At 42.5% G+C, this 25,916-nt stretch overlaps 1 protein-coding gene across 2 annotated transcripts; it reads left to right on the forward strand.

The window, feature by feature from the left end:
* PODN (podocan) lies at positions 1-25,916 on the forward strand. Of its 2 annotated transcripts, XM_063166126.1 has the most exons (13): positions 16-98; positions 716-797; positions 1,554-2,702; positions 5,083-5,327; positions 6,810-6,903; positions 8,453-8,517; positions 12,628-12,737; positions 14,967-15,123; positions 16,512-16,627; positions 18,473-19,130; positions 21,424-21,572; positions 23,179-23,386; positions 24,480-25,916. In XM_063166126.1, the coding sequence occupies exons 3-12, from the start codon at positions 2,618-2,620 to the stop codon at positions 23,351-23,353; spliced, it is 1,854 nt and encodes a 617-aa protein (XP_063022196.1). In that variant the 5' UTR covers positions 16-98; positions 716-797; positions 1,554-2,617; the 3' UTR covers positions 23,354-23,386; positions 24,480-25,916. The 2 variants fall into 2 exon arrangements, 1 of the variants encoding a protein (XP_063022196.1); XR_010029038.1 differs by having other exon boundaries at positions 1-98; positions 1,554-1,726; positions 18,473-21,572.

Below are 25,916 nucleotides of genomic sequence, written 5' to 3' on the forward strand. Positions count from 1 at the left end.
TTTTCTCTCCTTTCATATAAAGGCACAATACCAGCACATAGCAGTGAGCACTTCAGGAATGTCAGTATTTCTGTAGAGTCTTGATCAAATAAATAAAGGTGAGAAAAATGAACATTTTGTTACCTTTTAAGATATAACTAAAACCTCCAGAATGCCTGGTGGCTCACTCCAGGCAGATCACAAGTGAGCTGATGCCTGGAGAGCCACTGAACCACTGTTCTTGGAGCTCATGCTTCAGTAGATCTGCTTATACCTTTTGTTCTGTGCTATGTTTTTTTATTTGACTTTATCATATCCCAACTGTGATTGCTGTGTTTGTTATTTGAGTTTATCATATCACAACTAAGTTTAGGACAGTGATAGTAACTGAGCAGGTCTCACATGGAATATACTGCATAGTGCAGCTTGGCCCTGGACAATGTTAAAGTCTGCAAGAGTTTCTGTGAAATCTGAGAGCTCAAGGTTGCCAAGCCTGTCCTTGACCAGCACAGGGGCTTTTTACTGCTGGGCAGTGCAGGAGGCTGTCTCCTGCACAGGATGCTCTGTGCCAGGCCCATGGCAAAGCACTCTTGTGGCACACACTGCCTGTCACAGCAGCTGTTTGCTCAAGGACCTGGTTCTCTGCCATCTGTGTGGTCTGAAGAAATAATCATACCAAAGTTTAAACTGAGTCTTCAGCTTCAGTTTTTAAACCTGGAAATGTTTCTTCACACAGGCTGCAGCCACCACTCAGGAACATGCAAGAGCATGAAGACTCAAGTTTGACTGGAAATGTCTCCCTCAGCTCATTCTGTGCTGTGAGTGTTGCATGGAAATTCTTTGTTCTGAAAGCTCCAGAAAGCTGCAGTGAACAAAACCAGTGGCTGCTGAGTCCATGTGCTATGGCAGGGCATAGCCTTAGTGGTGTGTCAGAACAGTTTTAGACAGATCTGACTCCAGCTCTGGTTTTCCTGAGAATTTGTGTGGATGATGGAAATGCAGCACTGGGCCTGGAGAAGGGAGATTGTGAGTCTGGGGTATGGTGATGTAGGAGAGTAAGATGTGGAAGAAGTGGAAACTTGGAGGAAAAAAAAGCCTGTACAAATAATTTGTAGCAGTGTGAGGGTGCATTACCTTTGCACATGGGATATCTGGTGTCTGACTCTTGTGTGCCTCTGTTTCTCCACTAAAGGAGGCACAATGCCCCTCTTTTTATAATGCCCTTTGCTTCCTCTAGATGCTACCTGACAACAAATTACTGTACTTCTACATCAAAAATACAGATAAAAATGCACTTTTGGGGAAGGTTGAATGCTGGTCACTTCCTCTCCCTTGTGGGCTGCTCTGGCCTCCATAGTGAGTGAGGTAATCCCCCTACTCCTCCTCCCTGAAAAAAATGTGCACATTTTGTTTTATGGACTCAGGGTATTGTAATACAGAAGGGGGAGCAGGCAAATGTGTCCTGGATCTCTGAGTCACCAGGAAAAAGCAGCCAGCTTTGTTTTGTTTTTATTTTGGTTTCAATAAAAACACACTTCCCACTCTAACTTTTCAAACTTCCACGTGGCACACAGGGGGATCAGTTCCAGTTGATATAAGCCTGGATGAAGAGAGGGAGGAAATAACTTAATTGCTTTAGACTTCAGTTCAGCTGGAGTGGAGAGGAAAGAATCAGCGTCCCTTCTTTGGAATTCAGCAAGAAGGTCGTGTTGTTGGTGAGGACAGCTCTTCTGCAGGTTTTGTGGAGGTACTGTATGGAGCACTGCAGGGCACTCACAAAACAGGTGGCTTTATATTTAATATAGTAACTGCTGTCAGGGGAAAAAAGCTGTGCTGCTTTCTTGGGAATATTGCTGCACTTGGAGCATACTGTTAGCAAATATATCTTCCTGTTCTTTCACCAAGAATGGGGAAAAAAGAAATGTGAGGCTTCTGGGCTGAGTGTCTGTGTGTGTGTGTAAGTGGTGGAAAGTTCTGATATAAGTACTGTAATGCAGGGCATAGAAGATAAAGAAGAGATTGAGTGGATGGGGTGTCACAGCACATTTGGGGACTTTGCCTGTTAGGCATTTGTAGTTTCAGCCTATTGATCTCTGGTCCCCAAAGATCAGTTAATGTGTTGAAAAGGAGGGAGAGTTAAAGGGAAAGGAGATAAAATGCAGGAAAAACTGCTGATCTATCTGTTCCTAGCTAATTTGAACCAGACCCTCAGAGAATGGGAGGACATTCCCACCTGGAATTCAGATTTGGGTTGAATGCAGCTAAACTCAAAGATGTAGTAACAGTGCAGCTCCAGTGTCCTGCAGTGAAATGCAGAAGCACACACACTGTCTCTGCCTCTCTTCTGCCAATTCCTGCATGCTGGCTCTTGGCTTTGCTCACAGATTTTACAAACTGTGTTGACAAAAGTAATGGGAGATTGTTTATTTCCCAAGTCTTTATATTCAGGCCATAGCTGCTTCCTCTTTCCTACTCACATTTTCCTATATGGTGGCTTTGGAAAATTCCTCTCTGATTTCGCTGGGAAGTGCAGGAAGCTCTCACTGGTAGAGGGTTGCCTGTTACTCTCTCCAGTTCTGCTGCTCACATCTGGAAAGGATCTGGCTTGGAAAGGGGAGACTCACTCTGAGCTCAGTGCATGTTACTGACATGGCATGAGCTGAGAGAGCCTGTGGGGGCAAGAGAAATGTTCTTCTCCATTCATCTCATTTCTGACAGCAAAGGTAAGTTTTTCTATTTTTTTTAAAGCTGGCTTGTCAGACAACCTGCAGCAGCAGCCTCCCTTTCAGCTGCAGCTTTTAGCAAGGATACTCAGTGTAACAAATTCAGTTAACCTGTTGATTTTGAAGGAGAATCTTCTCCTTCAGTGAATGTTTTTCTATCTGTGTGTGTGTGTGTCCTGTGAGAATGTGAGTGGGGAATGACAGGTAACAGAGATGAGATATTTTGAAAGTGATTCTGTTATTTATTGGGAGCACTGTAATCACTGAGAAGCATTCAGTAACTCCTGCAACTTCAGTTTACCTCTTGAGTCTGTGCCTTTTGTAGCACTCCTGTGCTGTGAGGCACTGAAGTGCAGGTATCACTTGTGTCTGGACTCAGAAAGATGCAGCCACAGAAACCCTTGAGCTGGTTTCAGTGTCACTTCAGTCTTTGGGTGGCAGGACCTGCTCCAAAGCTCACCTACAGCAAGGGAAGGGGACTGAGTCTGGTGGGTTTTGAGCTACTCTTTGAGAAGCTTTCTTAACAAGGCTTTGAATCAGGCCCATGGGAATGAGCTGAAGTAGAGTTACTTCAACCTTTCTTTGAACTAAAAGAAAATCACCATCATGCCTGGTGTGACTGCCTGCACTCCAGATGTACACAGATGTTCCTCTATCCAAAGTGTCTCCCTGTGCTACAGCAGCAGTCCCTCCAAAGGCATTGTAGCAGACAATTGCATATTGATAAGGGGGTGAGATCACCCCAAAATCTTAGTGTGCAATAGATAGAATATTTCATGTTAATTTTCTGACATCTTTTCAGCAACAGATGTGGAAAAAACAGCATGTTGCAAACGTAGAGAGTCCAAGAAAAACCACAATGTAACTGTGCTATGGGAACAGTGGTGATACTGTTACAGCAGAGCTGATTGAGACCTGTACATGCAAGGTTTTCTGTCTATAGTTTCTTTGGCAAGTGTCTGTAAGGGAGAGCTGTTATGTAGGAAAAATACTTTCTTAGAGATCTGAAATACTTTCTGAGATTATTTTCTCTAAGATTTCTGAAATATTTTCTGAGATTAGGTCACTAAATACTAAGGATTTTACTAATCTACTGTTGGCATACTCATATGGCCAGTTTTGGTCTCAGTGTTAATAACTGCCATACAAGGAAAGTTCTATAAAAGAGATGAATTTCATTATATTCAGCTATTACAGATATGGAAGCTGTAAAATAGTGGAATGGGGGAAAGAGAGATCAAGCACAATGATGTGTGTGCATGTTTGTAGCAAACACAGGACTAAAGCAAAACCAGCATCCATGTTTTGGGATGCTCTACCCTGTAGTCCCACTTGCTCCCATTTCTTCAAGTCAGTGTTTTAAAAACTTACTTAAGACTTTCATGGCTGTGACTGAGAGCAGGATGTCTCCAATGCCTCCCAAGCACCCAAGCTCTCTGAGAGAGCTCCTGGTGCAAAGCTGCAAAGACTTGTGAATGGATGTAAATGGAGACACAGTTTTGACAGCTGCCAGTCTGGTTCTGTGGCGTTCTTGTTTCTGATGCAAAGAAGGAATCTGGGTTAGTAGAGGTGAAGAGAGTATTTATTTGATAAGGTCATTAATCCATTGTGCCTTTTCACCTTAAAAGATCAGCCTAAGTCTTTCTCATTGCTGTCAAATCCGTCTGTGAAAAAATAGCTGAGAGGATAAATGACAAGCCATAACCAGCTCTGACTGCAAACCTTTATGTATGAAATCTGAGAAGGGCAGCAAGTGGGACTGAGGGGGCTGGGTTAGGGCCAGCTGGCTGCTCCAGTAGATACTCAACTTCTGTTTGGATTATTTTAACCTGCTGCCAGAAAGATAAAAGCTGAACATTAGCCAAGTGTCTTAGGTTCAGATCAGCACTCTCCAAAATCCATAGGAAGCCCGTTCTGTTTTCAGTAGCTGCAAGGTTTTGTTATTGTTCGATGCACGTGTAGCAGCCCCTCTGAGAATCACTCCTGACCAGCCTCTGTGTTTAAATAACGAGAAGGGTTTCTTCCTATGGAAAACTGTGAGGAACGGTACGACAGACAGCCACATGGAACTAACTTTGCACAACCTCTTCCCTACATCTGGGGGATCATCTGGCGTTTCTCAATATGAAAAAAGCAATAAATATCTCGGGGAGTCGGGGCCGGTGCGGGGGATGCTGTCGGGCCGCCGGCTGTACCGGGACCCGCTGGTTGGGCAGCGCAGTCCCCAGAGAGCCTTGAGGGGCCGCGAAAGCGCCCCGGGAGAGCGGGAAGGCGGCGGGGCTGGCCCGGCCGGGCCGGGGTTGCGGGGCTCGGCCGGGCCGGGGTTGCGGGGCTCGGCCGGGCGCTGCCCCGCGGGGCTGACCCGCTGTCCGGCCCGCAGGGGCGATGCCCGCCGGGGGCCAGGCGCTGCTGGCGCTGCTGGGGCTGCCGGCGCTGCTGGCCCTGGGCTGCGCCGCCGACAGCGACTTCGCCGAGGGCGGCCCGGAGCGGCGGCGGCCCGGGCCCGGCCCCGCCTGCCCCCGCGACTGCGGCTGCACCCAGGAGGGCGTCGTGGACTGCGGCGGCATCGACCTCAAGGAGTTCCCGCTGCTGCTGCCCGAGCTGACCAACCACCTCTCCCTGCAGGTAAGGGCGCGATCCATCGCCCGTCCCGTGCCCTCATTCCGGCCCTGAACCCCGGCCCCTTCCCTCAGCCCCGCCTCGGCTCCCGGCAGGAGCGGCAGGTGCAGCGGGCCCGGCTCCTGGTTATCGACATGCTCTCCCCTCACATCCAGGGAGGGGAAAAAGAGCTCCACATTCTCTCATTTTGTCCAAACCAACAATTTATTGTTTCTCCTTTGGCCAACCCAAGTTTCTGGTGGAGCCCTTCCATTTTGAAGTGTCTTTGAAGAATATGGGCTAAATGACAAAGAATTCTTTGCACAGAATGGTGTCTTAGTTCAGACACAGTGAGCCAGTCCAGAGGCAAGGCCAGCCCATGTCCCCCGCTGTCCCACCTCTCCCTGCAGCACATGAACTCAGCAAGGAGCAGGTGTGACATGGCCAGTGCCACCATCGTGCCAAGTGTCTTGCCTACAGCAAGTGGTCCTGCTCCAGACACCTCATGTCTTGTCATGAAAAGGTCATATAAGATGTGAGATTCCAGCTTCAGGAAGAAGAATCAGGATGTCCTAGACTGTCAGCCGGTTTCTATGCTCTGCTTTTAGTTATTTGATTCCTGTGACCAGCATTTGGGCAGGTGTCCTTTCCCTGCCAGTGCTCTGACACCTGAAGGGCCAGAGCATGGCAGCCCTGTGGCTGTGCCTCCTCAGAGCAATGGCAGTGCTTGAGGTTTTCAATGCCTTGCCCTTCACCAACTGCCTTTGGTTTATTGCTCCCATTTGTCAATTCTGCCCAATGGATGAAATGCAGATTTTGTTTAGAGATTTTCAGTTAGAAAAACTGTAATGTAAGCTGGCACCTTCCTCAGCAGATCTGTCCCAGGCGTGTGTTAGCCATGGCTCCTGCCTCTGCTACCAAAAGAAAAGAAGGTTTTTGGAGCTGCAGTTGTCACTTTCTGTGCACTGGCCTGGCTTCAGGACAGTGGATCCTTGACTGGATGCTGAAGCTAGAACCACTCATTAATGGCTGGAATGTTAATCAGCATGTTAATGAAAATCTGATGGCAGTCACCCCTGACAGCACAACCAGTGCAAGTGAGCCTGGTTAGATGCTCCCTGCCTGTGACCAGTGGTTTTTAAAACATCCCATGAATAACAGAAGCTTGGAAATCCACCCTACCAACCTTGTAACAAATGCTTTGCTGCAGCTACAAGGTTTGACTGTGGCAGATGGACTGTGGGCCTTGCCAGGCATAATCACACTCTTTGTGTGCTGCTGGTGCATAAGCTGGATATTCCTAGAGATGAGCAGAAGTCAGGCTTTCAAATGCTCCTGGGTTTGGATGTTTTTGGTTTGAGATCTGAGTTTGGCTCATTATGAGAGAAGTCTTGACAGGGATTTGACATGGTGGGTTCACTTCCAGATTTTATTGAAGTTCACAGTCTGGGTTTACTGGGATCCTTTTTGGATTACTTTGTTGATGATTAATACTCTCCATTTTCTTAGAATAACCAAATAGAAGAAATCTTTCCAGAAGAGCTTGCTCGTCTTTATAGACTGGAAACTCTCAATTTGCAAAACAACAGGCTGACTTCAAAAGGTGAGCCACGGGGTGGACAGAGCCTGTGCCTCCAGAGCAGCAGCTTATGCAATGAGGCAGTGACAGCTGATAAGGAAAGCCAGGGTGATGGATTGCTTGGTTGGAGTGGTTTGCTGTGAGCCTCACTCCTCTGGCCATCTCACAGAGCATGGAGACACTTTATCATCTGAACACAAGACTCAGTGTGGAGGAATGCAGCCCTGCTGAAGCAGTGGAGGAGAGCTGGCAGCAGCTCGTGTGCTGTGGCGTGAGATCTCCTCGTCCAGGAAACTCCCTCTGCTCCCACAGGCACTTCCATGCAATGCACTTGAGAACCAGAAACGTCCACATGCTGAATGATTTCCTCCTGAATGACCTTGTTTAGTTCAGTCTAGTCAGGCTGGGCAGTTTGGGCCAGTTTTGTCCTTGTCAGATTTGGTATGAATTTATATGTATAATGCAAATAAGGACATTTCTACCCTTCTCAAACCACTTTGATTTTTATAGGCAGGTTTTGCTTGTCCAGTCTCATGATTATTAGAGAAACTTAACAAGGGGTTTAGTGAGGAAAGTAAAAGAAACAGAGGAATTGGAGTAAACAGTAGGAGAGGAGGATATGGGATACAAAAGATGTAATTATTATTAATTTATGTGTCACCCACTTGATCTGAATGCTCTTTTTATCTTTACTGAAATGACAGAGAACAAAATTTATTGAGAATGTGGGCATATTATACATGGGCCCCAAGGCACAGCAATCTTACAGAGCACAGGAAAAGCTGTGCTTATTATATCCACCCTTTGACACTATTACCTTTGGGCCTGCATGTTTTCTTTCACAAGCTTCAGTGCAGCCCTGAGTTTCCAACGTGTTTGGACATGGAAAATAGCTTTGCCTGTGACAAGTGCCAGGTGAAAGTGTTTCTTTCCATTGTGACAGCAGTTGGGATTTTGTCATCAGCGGGATGTGGAGTGACTCAGCTGAAAATTAATAATTATTGGGGGAGGATAAACCCTGAGTTGGACCAGCTCTCTGAGCTGGTACTGTTTGGATACCTGAATTGTGGAGGAGCAGAGCAAGAGGGGAGTTGTGACATGCAGGTTATTTTAGCAATATAGTCATTCACGAGGTTGATCTGATCACTAAGCAACCTCAGATTATATCCTTGCAAGAGAAAAGACTTGCAGAATCTTATGCAAATTACAGGAGAAGGTTCTCTGACAGTGTGGTTGCTGCAAACACTGACAATCAGCCATAGAGCAGATGTGCACAGCTCTGTACCTGGCACCTGCCAGTGGCCTTGGCCACAAGCCTTGTGTGATCAGGATTTTAAATAGTCCTCCATTGCTCTTAACAAGTGTGTATTGTTTGATTTGGTTTGTGGGTTTGTTTTTTTCTTTTCCCAATTAAAAGAGATACCAATAGATGTGAATCACGTTGTTTCAGTGGCTATAAAAGGTGTTTCAATCTCACATGGAAGATATTGAGAGGGAAAGCTGCTCTGTGGTATTTTCACTCAGAAAGGCAGAAAGGTGCTGATGTCACTGATTAGTTATTCCTGTTTTTAAGGGTTGCCAGAGGAAGCATTTGAGCATCTGGAGAACCTGAATTACCTGTACCTGGCAAACAATAAGGTAAGAGGCTCTAAAGCCTTTCAGAGCTCTTTTCTAATTTGGTTCTGAAAATTAAATGAGCAAGTTGTCAATTCTTGTAAAATGTATATAATACATAAGTAAAACTGTGCTAAAATGATATTCTAATGCAGGTTCATCTAAGGTCAAAACAGTATGTGAAGTTTAGAGGCTACACATGCAGGTATATTTTGAACACTTGTTTATTTGTGGCCCTGGTGAAAAGATTCCCTTGTGTAGGGAGCTACACAAAGCCCCTGCATGCAAAACTTACCACTGACTTCAGTAGGCTTTGGGGCAGCTGCATGCAGATTTGGTTCCTGCCTGTATGTGGGTAATTACATGAAATGCTGCCTTACCAGATGAGGCTGGTTGAAAATATTGTGAACAAACACATCCTACTGCCTGTGTTTGAACCATGAAGATCTGTAAAAATGCATTTTCCCCTGCATTTTCCCTATGCATTTTTCCCTGACTCCCATTCTTTTTAGGTTGGATATGGGGAGAATAACCCCTCACACAGTGAAACTGTGCCAGTCATTAATTTCTTCTTTTAGCTGCAGTGATAGGAGCTGAATTTCTTCTTTTGATGGAGAAGATCCCAGGTGCTTTCCTATTGTGACCCAGGTTGGATGTATTGACAGAAGTACATCTTTCCTGCCAAAGTTAGGAAATGAAATAGTTCTTATATACCCTTGCATCTGGGTGGTTCCTGTTATGGCTTCTTTTATCCCCAGTGGTTGTCCACAAATATTTGCTACAGAAGAAATTAGGATCCACAGAAAAATATAAGTTAAAACATCAGGCAGAGCTTCTTTGTCTACAGAAATCCTGTCCTTCCATCCCACACTCTCTCTCTCTGCATGTCTGTATATATATTTTATTATCCTCTTAAAATCTGGGACCATTTGATGTTCTGATTAAATACATGTGGCCACATTCAGGTTTCAATCAGGCCAAGACACATCCAGAATCACTCCATACATTTCTGTATGGAGTGATTGAGAATAGAACCCATTCCTTAGTACAGTAACATTGTGTTCTTTTCTCTCTTTCAAGCACCATTTCCATGTAACAATCTTGGCAGTTAATAACTCCATAAAAAGGAACAAGCCAGACTGTGACTAATATTCCAGAACCTAGCACTCTGATTTTCCCTGTGTAACAAAACAAAGTGTTTGGTTTTTCTGGCTTTGCTGCAGAGAGAAAAGAATCCCAAAAGAAATTGCAAACATCAGCGAATGTCACAAGTAGTTACAGTGACAAGTTGTGGACCCACAAAAATAACACATTTCTTTATAAATCACAAGCCAGGACAAACCAGATTGCCTTCAGACTGCATCTCCTCTGCAGCAGGAAACACTGGGGATCAAGTTACTGTGGTGTCTGGAGGAGAGCAGGGATTTGCTGGTAGTTTGCTTCTTGTTTTATGGATTATCTTAATGCTGCTTTATCTTCCATTGTGATCCCATCAGATGTGGCTAAGTCATCTTTCATTAAACTGGCACAGTTGGTCAGAGAAAAGAAATGTAAGAGACTAAAAGCTTTCTGTGGCCTCTGAGTAACAAGTACTTCAAGTAAAGAGTGGATGCTGTAGTTTCCTTTTTAAGTTTTCACCCCACTCTCATGTTTTGTCTCTCTCAAATAGAGCGCACAGTAAACCTTGTTAATGAAATTGTTCCACCAAATGATAGACCAGATCCTGAGCTGTCATTATTGACCATGAGCAGGTGATTTTGGTGACAGAAGGTTTACATTTCCCCATATCCTCAAAGTGATATGGGATTCACCTCAATCCAGCACTTTCTGTTTTTATCAAAGCTTTGTCCAAGCAAGAAAAATCCGAGCAATTCAAATCTGGTAATGACTTTTGTATTTACCTTCTCAATTCATTAGTTAACAGTGGAGACACACTCTGTCATATGGAAAGGAAGATGCAGCAGAAAGTTGAGAGAAAATTGCAGTAGGAGAAATGGCAGATTCCTTCTTGTTAGGCAATAAAGCAGACAAAGCTGTTCAAGTCAACTTTATTTTTGCTAACACTTAAAGCAATCTGGCATGAATCCTTCAAGAAGGTAATCAGTGAAAATCGGTCTCATGACCAAGTGCTGAAATGCCAAAGCAAAATCCTGAGCAAGTGAAAACTCTTTTTGGATTAAACATCTTTTTCTCTTTCCTCTTTCTTGTGGTTCTTATGTCTCTCATTTCACATGTCTGAGCCATGCCCTTTGATTTGTACAAAAGTTATGACCTAATTGACTGGAGAAAAGCTTTAATGTACCACTGTGTATGAAAATGATTAAGTCTTGTTTCCTGTGTCTGAATTGTCAGTGTTACATCATGGCAGAGACTTATTTCTTTCTGAGGTACTGTCAGACCACCTCAGTCAGAGATGAGTGCTTTTATCCAGCACCCTGCAATCATATCTCCCAGATCAGGAGGTGAGAGATTACCACCAAAGCCAAGAGCAACTGCAGGAATATGCAGAATGGCTCATTGCAGTGCTCACAAACCATCTGGAAATGCTGATAGGAGTGTGATTTGTGGGAAAGACCTTTTTGTGTGTTTGTGACACACAAATGTTTAAGACAGGCTAAGGATGGAAGTTTTGGAACAGCTGAAAATGAAACACAGTAAATAATGTATTCTTTTTTTAAAATACTGTTTTATGAGTCCAGTAAATTGGGAGTTCATGGATGGAGTTCATCAATGCACTCTTGACATACCAGTAGAGAGGGGTGTAGGCAGCCTTTAGATAAATACATAGTTTAAGGCTTGGGTTAGGCAGTTCTCCAATAAAGTGTCTCTTCTTTCACACAGTGTTCATATCTTAGATATTTTTGGTTTTACACTATTATTCATAACCCACTGCAGTTTTATGGTAATACAAGTTTGAAAAATATGGTTTCTCGTTATGTGAGTCTTGCTGTGCTTTGTAGCCTGAAAGGACCAGGTTCTGTTTCACACAACAGAGCTGTGAGGAAGATCACAGATTCCATGAACTTCAGGCTAGAAGGCAGATCCCTTCCATTGCCCCAGTCTCCCATCCTGATCTCAAAGAATCTGCCTTTGGAGTGCACATAAAACAGAGTGGTCTCATTAGTACTGCAGTGAACACCTGTAACCAGGGTGGCTGCACCTGCTGACTGCAGTTCACTGTCTTCTCCACTCAAGGATCATCTGGTACAGCATTGTGTTAAAAATTTGTTTCCCAAGGGCTTTATCTTGATACATAAAGCTTCTGGGTGTATGCTTGCCAGAAAACTGCCCTCCATCCAGCCTGGATTGTAAGCTGTACTCTTGGTTTGTGGGTGAATGACTTTGCTATTAACAGCCACTCAGTGAATCTGGCTATTGTATTACCTGGATGCTCTCTAAAACTGAGATTTTTTTGATCATTGCTTTTTACCCCACCAATTTGTTCAGATGCAGGTGCTTCTAGGGTTAGCTTTTAAAATCAGTGATAAAAGCAGCAACAAGAGTAACACATTCACTCCTATGCCTGTTGTGAGCTATAAAGTTTTGAGGACAGGGCCTTTCTGTACTTCCTGATGCATCACTGGTTTATTGAACAAGGTACCACTGTACCCTTTGCTTTGAAGTGCCATTCAATATTCCATCATTTGGCTCAGAAGTGTCCTGGTTCTTTGGGAACCTGAATCCCCCCTGCAGAGATCATCATAAATGGCTGCAGTGGGGCAGAGGTGTGAAGTGACACCTCCCCTCCACAATACACTTTCCTAAGAGAATGAGCACTAGGTCACTGTGAGGGGGATTGGAGGTTTTTGGCACAGCAGACTGAGGAATTAGGAACAATAATAAGCAAAGTGTTTGCTCTCTGAATAACAATTTCTTGATTTCTTCCACCAAAAAGAGACAGGACCCTTCCAACCAAAACAAACATTTTCATATCTTAGAGCAAAAGTCTGTCTCCTTCCTGGAGAGATTAGTGAGTGAGGACAATTTGTTTTTGTTCATTAAATCTACATTCAGTTTAATTTATCTTTGCCTGCTTAGGGAAGATAAATTTGAAAGTGTTTTGCTGCTGCTCTAATACCTGGTTAAAACATTTGCTACATTTCATTGGAACTCCCCTGTATATTTCTTTTACAGCTAACAGTGGCTCCAAAATTCCTACCAAATACCTTGATCAGTGCAGATTTTGCAGCCAATTATCTCACTAAGATATATGGGCTCACATTTGGACAGAAACCAAACTTGAGGTAAGGGACTGGGAAGTAAAACAATACTGGTGTTCTGCCACTGCTTGGATGCAGTTGGTGGGTGATAAGAAAATATCTGGCTAAACTATATTATTGCCTACTTGTGTTTTTGGAAAGAAGCTGTTTGTTATTCTCAGCATGAAAAATCAAACAAACACATTCCAAAGGCTTTTGCTAGCTGCCAGACACTTCTGCAAATATCAAATTAAGTTTTCCCCATTTTATTTGTGTATTTGATTTGAAAAGAACAATTAAGTTTCTCAAAATGGAGATTAGCTGTTTAGAACTCTCTAGTTTTATTATAGTCTGTTCATTTTTAAAAGTAAAATCAGGTGAAGAGGGCACTACTCAGTGCAGTATAACTCAGTTCTATTCAGGGTAAGAACTTCAGCACCTTCAGAAGGGGTTCATCCTCCAGATCTGCTGCCAAAGGTCTCTGCTGGCTTCAGGCTGTGATTTTCTCACCTGGACTGACTGCAGCACATCCATGTCAAATCCAGAGGCACCCCGACCACCTCCTGTGAGGTGTGGCCTTTGCTGAAGGGGTTTTGGGTCATCTGCAGCATCCACACACTGCACCATGCAGATCCTGCAAAGACTCCCAAACTGTTGGGAGCGATTTGTGCAGCCAGCTTTGGAAGCAGTTAATTACAGCTGAGCCCCTACAGCCCAGTCTTGTGATGAACTGAAGAACTTTCCATTCCCACTGAATTCATTGAGAGCAGGAGCAGCTCTGCACTTCCTGGGCCTTTAGTCTCTCAGGCTCTTGGAAGCTGAAAGGGCTGAGTCACTCACAGATTTCTGGCAATATCTCATAATGAAAGAAGCTAGATTTATCCATGTTTTCTTCCTTAATCTCAGGTGGAGATGCTGCTGTCTTTTGATCCCATATTGAAATTATTGACTCTTCTGAAGTGATTTTCACACTTCCTATACAAACACAAATTTTAATCGGAACAAGAGCTAATTGATTTCCAAAGTTACTCATATAAAATCCCAACACAGTTGTTTCAGTTGTTTTTTTGCCCCCAGCAGAGTTCATGATCTCAGACTGATTATTTGGAGAGTAAGTTTTTCAGAAAGGCAAATATTTGTGAGTTAAAAGTACAGCTGACCATGCAGGGTAAACAATACTTCTAGTGTAGCTCTGAACTCCCTGGAGTGTGTGATCACACAATTGTATTTCCATACTGAGCCTTTCCTTCCTTCCAGAAGGATGTTGCCAAGTTCTCTGCTACTGGTAGAGAATCCAAGAACAAGTTAAAAAAGCTCACTTGACACTTTTGCAGTTTTAACCTCTCTCTACAAATTTAGCTGCCTGCTGCATCTGGGGGTAAACACAGGAAAGGAAGAGGTAATCAAAGTCACTAAAAGCCTATAATTTCTTCTGTTAAAAAGAAGTAAAATGAATTAATTTAGCAGTTATGCCAGTGAAAAGGAGGAATAACTTCATAGAGGTACATTGCTTTGTACAGAATTGAAACCTGTGTAAGGATGAATCAGTTTCTGAAAATCTGTTTGGAGAAACTATTTGGTGAGTATTAAAGGTTGGAAGTAAGACAGGCAAAGGAAAAGTAAGGAACTCTGTCTCTCAATCCCAATGGCTCATTAAAAACCAAAGCATAGAAAAGAGAAAAGTCTGCCAGACTGAGTCAATCTCTTGTCTTTCTGTCAGTATCCTATTCTGAGTTCCAGGAGTAGGAGAGAAACTGTTTCCTGGGCTGTTTCCAGCCTTCATGGGAGCAGAAAGAATGGAGGGTTAAGAGATGGTCCTTTCTTAACAAGACCTCCAGGCTGATTTTGTAAGCCCAAGCAGTCCAGACTCAATTCCAAATAGAAGTTAAAGGTGGGGCTGTATGTGTTAAAAAGAGATGAATTCTGACCCTCTGAGTGAGGCCCCCACACTGACATTCTGTGTTTTTAAGTACTGCAAAGTCCCAGGCTTGCACTCAGTTTCTTGTAAAGAAGTTAAGGCCACTTGTGAAATTTTTTATTCATGTGCAGATTTGGATTTTGAATAGACACAACTTTCAGAGAATCTTGGGGCTGACCATTTGGTTTTACATCTGTATCCCTTGCTAAATTAAAAGGCACATTTTAAAACCAAATCCAATTATCTCAAGGAAAGAAGAAATATTGAAATTAAGTTTTAAACTAAGCTTTCTCTCAGTAAACAAAAACTCCAGATCTCCCTATCTGTTGACTTCATCTTTTGCTTCCTTCAAACAGATCTGTGTATCTTCATAACAACAAACTTTCAGATGCTGGGTTACCTGATAATATGTTCAATGGCTCTAATAATGTGGAGATACTCATCATGTCCAGCAATTTCTTGAAGTATGTTCCAAAGAATCTCCCTCCAGCACTATATAAATTACACTTACAGGTAATGGCAAAAACGTTTTGTAATCCTTTAGGATTGTGACAAAGTACTGTGTTTGTGTGGGTTTCTGGAAACATCCCCAGGCCCACTTTAAGGCTTGCCTGCTGGATTCTCATCAGTAGCTGTCCCCATCTCCTTCCTTTTTTGTCCATAAGCAATAGTGTGTTTTTGTAAATCACCAGAATGCTCACAGGGGGCAGAAATGCCTTTCTGTGTTTGCAGAGGGAGGTACTCAAATCCCTGTGTGGTTGCATTGTTGGTCTCCTCCCTGCATAAAACAATATAAATAAATATTAGAACAGGAAGTGCATCATTCCACGGCCTTGCTCCATGACCTCCCAGGTAAGTTTGCCTCTAATGCCACTTGTCCTGACAGCTGCTTACCCACTCTGTACTGGCTTTGCTCACTGAATCATCTCACACAGACCACTGCTTCCCAGCACCAGTGGCTGCTGCTTGCTACTGAGCTGGCAATTCACTTTGGATCAGAAATTCCCTATTACTACAACTCCTCCAGCCATAGTGCAATAGCAGAGTTGTGCTGTTAACTACTCTCCAGCATTTTGGATTCCATGTCATCTGATTCTGATAAAAACACTTCATCATGTCTGAGCTGGAGATCTGAGCCTCAGCAATGGGAGAGCCACAGCAGTGGGGAGTCCTGGTCTGCTTGCTCTGAGTGTTGACAGCTCCTTGGACAGGCAGAGACTGGAGTCTGTTATCAGCCCTGGACTGAGGCAGCTCTGTGCTGCCTCCCAGCTCTTTTCCCTTGAAGGTTTCACCAGAACTCCTGTTAAAATTTAGAGAACAGGCTTCTCCAGCTTGAAGAAAAGTAAATGCAACCAGTCCAGTCCTTTAAATTGCTGGAATTTCCCTCCAAAAATTTTCCCTTATTTGTCCCCTGCATTTTTTCAACACTTACAGATAATCATTATCTCCCAAAGGGGTCTCACACTGTGAGGATTACTCTTTGAACTTGTCTCCTTCCCTGCTGTCCCCAGTTGTGTTAAGGACAGGGGAGATGAGCAGAGAAATGAGTGTTTTATTTGCAAGTGCACTATCTGTCAGTAGTAACATTTACCTTGATATTTTGACTGGGAAAAAACAGGACAACAAGAAATGAGAGGCAGCCAAAAGTGGACCAGAAGTATCTGAGAGGTGTACTTTAGATGTGGTTTTTTCTTTTACTTTTTATTAAGACACTCAGCCAAATTTGTCTAGGTTGGTTTCTACTTTATATACGTTGACAAATTAATCTGGTCCATTATAAAGCTCCCTAAATATTTCATGTCTAGCCCTTCTGAAGTTTAATTGCCTGTGCTAGTTGAACAGAACCCAAATGTTGTGTTGGTTCATGCCAAATACTGTGCTTTGTGCTTCTGGTGATCTAGAGCAACAAGCTGGAGAAGATTCCCAAAGGAGCCTTCAGCGAGCTTGCCGGGCTGCGGGAGCTGTATCTGCAGAACAACTACTTGTCTAATGAGGGAATGGACAATGAAACTTTCTGGTGAGACTGAGATGTGCACTGTGTGCCTCTGTGTCTGTCTGCTCCCTCTGGGACAGTTGTGCATCCACTGAACAAAGGACACAGTGGAAAGTGAAGTGATTCAAAGCTGGGTGATGTTATACATTTCACTGCTTAGATGCAGATGCTGCCATTCAAGAGCAAAGGTCTGGGTGAGTGGTTGCAGAATTGTTTTATACAAAAGACAGAACAGTGAACATTAGACTGCACCACTCCCTGCCTGCCACAGACCCAGTCACACCAGGTACTAAATCCCTTCTGGGAACAGCCACCTAGAACAACTGAAAGCTACTCTCTGCTCTTCCAAAACATTCAAAAGTGAGGTTACCTGGGACTTTCCAGTTTCCAGGGCACTTCACTGGGCATCAAAGCCAGACCTTCATCTTCACTGCAGCCACTTGTGTGTTTCTGTGAAGATGGTTTGAAAGCAGCCCCACACACAGAGCTGTGACTTCCCTATGCCCAGCTGTATCCCAGTGCAGGTGGTTGCTGGAGCAGGCAGGGATGCAGTGGTGCTGCTCGAGAGCCAGATGGCTGCAAAAGCTTTTCTACCAACTGGTGCAACAGAAATAGCCTTTGGCCGTCCTAGATTTAGCCTGGGACTTAGCCCTTCAAATTTAAAATTTTTTTTTCTCTGCTTGCACCGAATGCTGCCCCTGCTCTACCTGAAAATCCAGGCCACACAATCAGTCCTGCATATAATTTAGTTCTGTAAACCCTTCTGATCTCCAGACACAAAAATATAACAAACTGTGCTTTCCTTTTCCATTTCCCATTCCCAGAAACCTCCCTTAGTAGTTTACTATATCTGTCTGAAGTCCACCTCCAGGTTATGTTGGACATATAAATTCTGTTAAGATATTCCCATCCTGGGGAAACCTTACAAATGGCAGCAGTGAAGCATTTTACCTAAAGATTATATTTGTTTATTCAGAGCATGCTTGGATAGCTGGAACAGCAGTGTAGTAACCAGTAAGTAATGTCTGTAACACATTAGTCTTCCTGTTTCCTGAAAACTCTCCGGTCATCTGCAATGGGTTATGTTGTGTCAAGTAGATTAAAACTCTAATTTGAGCTGAGAAACTGACTTGAAATACAAGGGAATACAGGGTTCCTCAGTCCTGGCTGTGGAACAACCATTGATCCATATCCAGTTGGTATAAGTGGCTGGTCTGAGGATTTAATTTAGCTTCAACTGAGACCGTGGAATCCAGATTCAGTAGCTTACACAAAGCAGCTCTAGCCCTGACTCACTTCCATAATACTGGAGGGTCATGAGGAGTTCACTACCTTAGCCTAGGCCACTAAGTTAGCATTTCTGCTTTTCATAAAAGTAACATTTCATCATCTAGAAAGCAGACCTGCCTTTCACTTTCAGCAAATACTTTGAGAGAGACAGAAATTACTCATGCTCAGGCTTTGTTTCTGTGAAACTGAGAGCTAAATTCCCTGTTCTGGTGGTGGTGCCATGGCATCTTCCTTGTGGTATTTGTTCACTGAAATTGCTCATGTGTTGCTTTCTGGGACTGCAGAACTGATCCTAGGCCTCAGCTCAGTGGCAGTTTGGGTGTCTGTGGACTCTGGCATGTTCTCTTGCTGGTGTGGCTGGGGAGCAGTGGCAGTGCCAAGCCCTAATCCCTTATGGCAATATGGGAGCTCCCTGTTTTGGTGTTCACATCATTCATATCCCAAGTCAGAAAAGGGCAGTCAGTAGTGGGAGCTGTGCTGGGCAAAAAGGCTCCAAAGCAAAGATTGCAAAGTCTTTGAGCAAATTGGTTATTGTTTCACCTTGCAGAATCAAAATATTTTCTTTCCTGCTTTCCCAAGGAAATTGTCTAGTCTTGAATATCTGGATTTGTCCAGCAATAACCTCTCCCAAATCCCAAGTGGTTTACCTCGAAACATCGTCCTCCTCCACCTGGAGAAGAATGCAATTAAGGTGATTGACAGAGATGTCTTGACCCAAATTAAGAACCTGGAGTACCTTCTGCTCCACAATAACAAATTAAAAGCCCGAGGTATTCACCCCTCAGCCTTCCATGGCCTAAAGAAGCTGCACACTGTGCACCTGTACAACAACATGCTGGAAAGGATCCCCAGCGGGCTGCCCCGGCGGGTGAAGACACTGATGATCCTTCATAACCAGATCTCAGAGATCAACAGGAATGACTTTGCTACCACTTACTTCCTTGAAGAGCTGAACCTGAGCTACAACAAGCTCACAAGCCCCCAGATCCATCGGGAGGCCTTCCGTAAACTGCGGCAACTGAAGTCCCTGGATCTTTCTGGAAACAATCTCCACACAGTGCCTTTTGGCTTCCCAAAGAACTTGCAGGTTCTGAAGCTGAAGGAGAATGAGATAAGCATCATCCCAAAAGGGACTTTGTCTGGGATGACAAAACTGAGGGAACTGTATTTGAGCAACAATAAACTGAAAGTAAATTCAATTTATTCAAGAGCGTGGAGAGAACTCATCAGTCTTCAGGTAGAAACACCACCTTCTCTAATTGTTTTAGTGATGCTGATATCCTCATCTGTCTGCCTAAATCAAATTATGTAGCACCAATACTAAATGTGCTTGGTCCTCGTGTTTTGGGGTTGCATTGTAAGTGCTACACACCGTGTTTCTAGAGTAGAAATGATGTGCTATTGTGCCAGAGGTGGGTACCTTCCACTGCTGGCCAGTCCAGCTTTGTGTCTGAATCCTGACAGTGTCCTATATTTTCAGAAAAACATCAGTGAATGTTGTCATTAAAACTGAAATTAGGCCTTTCAAAGAGCTTGTCTCCCAAAAGATTTAAAATCAGCTCTGAGTAGAGACAGCAGGAGGAAGGAATGCATAAACAAAAACACTCTTAATTCTCAAAGCCCCCACATCAGCTTATAGTCAGACAAGCCAAGCTGTAGGATTTAGCAGCTCAGCTGGCTAAGGCACCTGAGGAGCAGCTCAGAGTCTGGATTCAATCAGCAGTCTTCTCATTTGCTTAATTGTTGGAGAAAGTTAAACACAAACCATAAGGCAGGCAGGAACAATCACATTTGTGCCGAGCAAAATGACCTTTCAGAATTGTTACGCCGGCTGAAGGATTTGTCTGCATTTCCTTTTAGGCAACGGCCCTTTCCTGCAGTGAAAGGTATTGCCTGTGTCACACAGCAGCCACGGAGGGGGCATATGGTCAGGTCACTGCACAGCAGAATGTGCACATCTCAGAGCAGATCAGGGATAAGGACGTGCAGCATATGTCACACTGGCCCCCAGTGTGTTTTCAGACAATCCTGACGTTAATCTATAGGAACGTTTCCCTTTCTGTTGTGTCTGGGAATAACCAATAGCTTGTTCCTCAGTTAATGTCAATGAGCAGTGCAGCAGCAGTGTCTGCAGAGCTGTTTGCATCAGCTGCAGATTTGGTCCCTGGCTTTAATAATACCTTTTGCATTTGTTTGGTGCCACACTGATACATGTGTGAGCAAATATATTTAACATGCAAAGCAGCCTGGAAGGAAGATGCCATTGAAAATTACAGATGGCTGGGATTGCTTTTCTGCAGCACCTTAATAAAATGTAGGTTGTTTTATTTTCAAACAAAAATGGGTCATGATCCCTGCTGGGTAGCTGGAGTTGCTGGTTGGAATGATGAGCTTTCCTTCTCAAAGGTCCAGATTCACAATTATGTGGAACTTTTGTTCTACTCTCTCTCCCTGCAGTCAATGAAAAGCCAGAGGTGTTGCTGACAGCCATTGGCCATCCCCACAGCAAACCCCACTCCCACTAAACAGGGTTCAGATAATAGCACTGACTTAAAGTTCTGCTGGACTAATGGGGCATTTATGGCTGTTGCTTTTCTTTGGAACAGCATTAATTCTTGTTGGTTCTTTCCAGCTGAATCTTTTTTATCATTAAGTGCTTAACTGTGCAGTTGGTTTCTGAGTTGTTGCCCTGGAGTGAATTTGGCAAATAACCATCCATAAAGGTCCTGATCATGCATATACTTAGTAAATACTTGAGTCCACACTGTTTCCATGGAAATCGCTGGAGACTCTGCAACTGCAAAGCAAGACATTTACATAATGGACTTGGCAGTACTGGGTTAACAGTTGGAGTCAATGATCTTAAAGCTTTTTTCCAACCTAAACAATTCAATGGTTCTATGATAATTGTTTTCCAGACTGGCATTATGTGAGGAATAAAAACACTGGAATGAGGACAATTGTTTGCAGAAGTGTGGCTTTGACTAGTGGGTAAATAGTATCAGGTTGGTGCTATGAAAATACTACAATACAGGACAACAAAACACTTCTATTGATCCATTCTCTTGCAAAAAATTAATCTGAAAAACAACCATGACCTTTAGTCCTGCTGTCTTCATACATCCTCCATGTTAGAATATTTCCAGATGGTTTTATGTGTAACTTCACCTATCACCATCCTCAGCCAGCAAAGTGTTTGCAGTAGCAGATGCCAAGGAATTCTCCTGCATATCTGAAACCCAGACTGTTTTTAATTTACTTAAACAGACATGGGCTAATGCCTGGGGACAGAGATAAAGAAATGTTGGAACTCTGAAACAAACCAGCATGACATATCATGTGGAATCAGGATGCTCAGTAGGAGTGTAAGAGACTAGAATTGTCTTGGCCACACTTGCCTTGCTGCAAATTTGAGGTAGATTAAATGATTTTATTCTATAATAAATATAACTTCAAAATTAAATCTCTTTCTGGTGTGTTTCTAATATTTAAATTCAGTTATTTGACCCCTTGTTGTCTCTTCCTTGCAGTCACTAGACATGGCTGGCAACCAGCTGACATCTATCCCATTAGGCCTGCCAGAATCTCTGGAATATCTGTATCTCCAGAACAACAAGATCACAACGGTTTCAGAGAATGCTTTTGAATCCACACCCAAAATAAAGGGGATTTACCTCAGGTAAGGTCAAGCTTCCACTTCAACATACAAGATTTTTTCCTTTTTCATCTACTTTATAATTGCTTACTTTTTAGAAAGTATTTAAAATCCTTGTTTTTTGAACAAGTATGTTTGGTTTACACTAATATGTGACAAAACTGTATTTATCTGCTCAGAAACAACAAGGATACACACAATAAACTCTTTTTAGAGAGCTTGTCTTTTCTATGCTTATTAGAATGGATTGGGTATGCCAGTAATTCTGGGCAATTAATATTTAACATGATGTCATATTCCAATATTCAGCTGTGAGCCAAAAGTTTACAGTCCCCTTGCAGAAGTGCAGCTTTGCCTGTGTCTGTTGGCCCTGGATTTTGACAAAATCCCCCTCCAGTGAGGTGTGTGTGAGTAATCTTGGAGTTGTGTGCATTCCCTGGATAGCTTTGTCAGAAACAAGTGACAAGTTACAACTGTGACAGTTATGTAACCCAGTTTAGGGGCTTTGCTGGGTTCTTTCCCACTCTGTCAGTTGGATGAGGACTTTGTTTTTGTAGATGACAGATACTGACCTTTTTTCACATGTAATGTAAACTCACAGTAACAACTGACTGAAGCAGAGATTTATAGCACACTAAGGGAATCTGTCCCTGTAATATATTCAGTTCTAATCTGATGGAATATTATTGAAAATATTATTTAGAAGTAATTTATTAATTCCTTAGTATATGATTAAGATGATCCAATGGCTGTGTTCAAAAGGCTTAGGCTGCAGAAGACTAAATATGGTCTTATTTTGACTATATGCAGCTGAACTGCCCTGTAGTTCTTAACAGTTCTGGAGCATACCTTTATGGATGAATGATTCCATACCAAGCAAATAAAATTACAAAGTCTGGTGTAAATTAGAGCAGTCTGTCTATTCAGCTGCTCACATTTATGAGATTTTAGTGAATGCTTGGATGTGAACCAGAAACCACATGCCACATTCTATATTTCTATATAAAGAAAAAAGGAATTTGCAAAACAGTTTTGCTAACATATTCAGGAGGCAACTCCACCCAAGCTCAGTCATATTTTTAATGGGAGGCCATTAATCATTGCAGTGCTGTGAAACAATAATATACATTTGGAATATTACATAGAATACAGTTCAAAAGTAACAGATCAGTATATGTGACAGGTTCATAAACTGCAGATTAGTTTATTTGTATTCCTGGAAATGCAAATAACAGCTGGAAAATGACTGCTTTGTGTTTAAAGGGTTACTTTGTTTTGAGTTTAGTAGATGAAGAATTAAACTGTCAAGGAATGACAAAGAATTTTATGAAAAATCAGTTATACTTTAAAATATGGGCTGTGAAGCAGATGCTTTTCCTCTCTGGGAAGGAGAAAGGAGAATAGCAAGAGAAAGAATTTGTGGGGGAGGAATTCCAATATTATGATTTTTTTTCTTTCCCCATCTAGAGGAGTCAGCACTTCTAGAGTGCTGTTGTGAGTCAGTGTAAACTTAGAGTAACTTGGGTCAGTATAGAGTAGCTGCAGAATGGTTTCCTCTTGGTCCCCTAATTTCTCTGTTGTATATAAAAATGGGTTTGTTTTAACAAGGGTGCCTTTTTGTTTGTTTAAGGTTTAATAAGATTGCAGTTGGAGCACTGAAAGAAAGTACCTTCCAAAACCTGAAGCACTTACAGGTGCTGGATATTGAAGGGAACCTTGAATTCAGCAACAGTTCAAAGAATAAGGATGACTCAGAAGAGGAGATGGAAGATGAGGAAGAGGAAGAGGAAGAAGAACTGAGATAAAATGTGAAGTCATGCAATCCCATCACATGGGAGGTAACACCTGTAGTTGAGTTAAATTAAGGCCCCAGTTTTCAGACTCTTGTGTAAATAATTCCAATTTACACACATGATTGAAGCATAACATGCTTCAATCATGTCTGATTGAATGTCTGATTGAATGTCTGAACCCTGAACTTAAAGACTTCCACTAAAGCATGACTGGGAGTCACACATCAAAAAGGGTTGAAAATACAATATTTTGTAAAATGAAACAGTATATATCTGTTTTATCAGACTTCTTAATGGACTGTTCTTACTGGCTTTTGTTTATAGCCACAGCAGACACAGTGGTTAGAGATGCAGGACTTGTTCACTAATTCTGATAACAAAAAATGCAAAGGTATTTCATAATACTTTTAAGCAATCACTTCAAAAGGAAAACAAAGAACAAACTGTGAAGCTTGCTGGTGCAGAAGACATGAGGTGAAAATAGATGACAAATTAAAGCAAGATTAGACCCATTGGTGTCTGTTAAATGTGTCATTAGATTACAAACTGTCACAAGCAGTATTTAAATCACTGACCACTTGGAGGAGAAAAATAATGCTATACTTAGTGTATTTCTTATGGAAAGAATAGCATCTCTACTTGAATCTCTTTTCAACTGCAGGAAAAAAAGATACAGGGACAAAGCTACTTGAAGAATATCCATTCTTTTCATAAGAATAGTGATCTATTTACTGCATCTCTTAAGCATCTTATGTTCAAAGATGATGCGGTTCAGGATTGCTCTTTGCTGCTGCAGATCTAAGAGTGGGGAAAAAATAGTTTTGTCCCTAATCAACATTTTGTCACTGAGAATGACACAAGGAATTGCTAGGAATAGTGCTAATAAGCTTAAAAGATGATGGGGCTTGAAAAGGGCAGAAGGTATTTGGGAAGTCAAACGTTAGCCCTCCTGACTGAGTTATATGAAAACTTTGTTAGACAAGAAATAATTTATATCTACAGACTTAGGGTACGTTCAAAATCAATCCTCTCCAGTTTAGTTTTGGGGCATGTGTGACATGTCAACAGGTACTATGTTTGTCTCATTCTGAATTCTGTATTCCATTATGTAACTTATTTTACTTTTCTGTTTTTTCAGGAAAACATATGGAAAAATACATATATGTCTATGTGTATACATCTATATAGATATCCAGAGAACACTTAGCAAAACGTGCAATGAATTATGCAGAAACTGTTGTGGCACTGGGCCAGGCTCATGGAAGACAGTGTGTTTCAGTGCCTTATTCAGGGAGAGACCCTGAATGCCTTTCCAAAGCTTCCAAATCATCTTATACAAGACCCAGGATCATAAGGGATTGCTCTGGAACTCACAAAAGCTGGCTTTTGTTTCTTCTGTTTCTCTTCCCTCACTGTTTCCATCTGTAATAACAATATGGGACTGTTTTGAACGCAGGCCTTCAAATGCCATTTTTGTCACTGCATTTTAAGTGAACCATGTTTATGCCCCCTTTCTTTTCTTCCACCCAAAAGATGCTGCTCTTGGCCAGGGCAGATGAATATCTGCAGTAGTTTCAAGTGCAGAGCAGTGTATGAGGCATTTTGGTCATCAAGCAGCAGTAATAATTCTGGATGCAATTATTTCTCTGTTATAACAATGTGTATATTTGGATGAGAAAAACAAAATAAGGCTGGATCCCGTAATATTTTATCTCTACTGCTAAAACCTGCAGTATATTCCTGTTTTAGAAAGGTTTTAAGATAAAACAATGCTCTTGTGAATATATATATAAATACATATATAAAATGTCTGCCTTCCAGAGCTTTGGTAAAGTTTCTGTCTTGCTGTTGTTTGCCCATGGGGCAGTTGGGTGAATGTCTCTGAAGGTGTGATCAGAGGATGGAGTGACAGGATGGAATTTAATGGATGTGGTAGAATTTTCCACAGTGTATCTCATTCACACCCAGAGGCAGGAGTGGGACTAATGGTGTAGAAGAGGTTAGTGAGTGTGGGCTGTCTTAGGAGAAAACCATTAAGTATCTAAAGAAGTTTGTTTAGTTCAAGTCTGGAGACAGTGCTTGCTGTCATACTCCCTTAAAGCTTCTCCTATTTTATGATGTTGAGTGCTCTCAGCTCCTGTTGGAATCAGAAAATAAAGAAACCAAGGAAAAGAAGACCTACAGAGGTACAAGTTTCTCAGTTGCTTATAATGTCCTTCATCTGAGGCAGCTAATCTGCTTGACAAAATGGTCTTTTCTTTTGAGGATTTCTGATTGAACACATGTTGTTTTGCATAATGCATTCCAGGATTGACTTGGAAACACAGTTGGCTTAATTTTTTACCAGCTGTTTTCCTGCTGGGGATCTAGTTCCACACTCTCCCTTTGTTTCCCATAGCTCATGACAGTAATTTCAAGCTGTTGTTCCCTACCTAAGACAATTCAACACACTCATTAATCATAGAAGGAAAGACTGCTTCCTGAAAAAGTAAAAGCTTGGCCCCAGAAATTGCAAAACCCACACATTTTTTAATATCAGCTATAGAGCTGAGCAATAAAATATCCTTCCAACTGA

Source organism: Melospiza melodia, chromosome 11 (assembly GCF_035770615.1).
Source record: "Melospiza melodia melodia isolate bMelMel2 chromosome 11, bMelMel2.pri, whole genome shotgun sequence".
In the NCBI taxonomy this organism is placed as follows: domain Eukaryota; kingdom Metazoa; phylum Chordata; class Aves; order Passeriformes; family Passerellidae; genus Melospiza; species Melospiza melodia.

Coding starts and splice junctions, on each gene's coding strand:
- PODN (XM_063166126.1), top strand. CDS start 2,618: ATGTTACTGACATGGCATGAGCTGAGAGAGCCTGTGGGGGCAAGAGAA. Junction 5,328..6,809: donor CCAACCACCTCTCCCTGCAG/GTAAGGGCGCGA, acceptor CCATTTTCTTAG/AATAACCAAATAGAAGAAAT. Junction 6,904..8,452: donor CAACAGGCTGACTTCAAAAG/GTGAGCCACGGG, acceptor CCTGTTTTTAAG/GGTTGCCAGAGGAAGCATTT.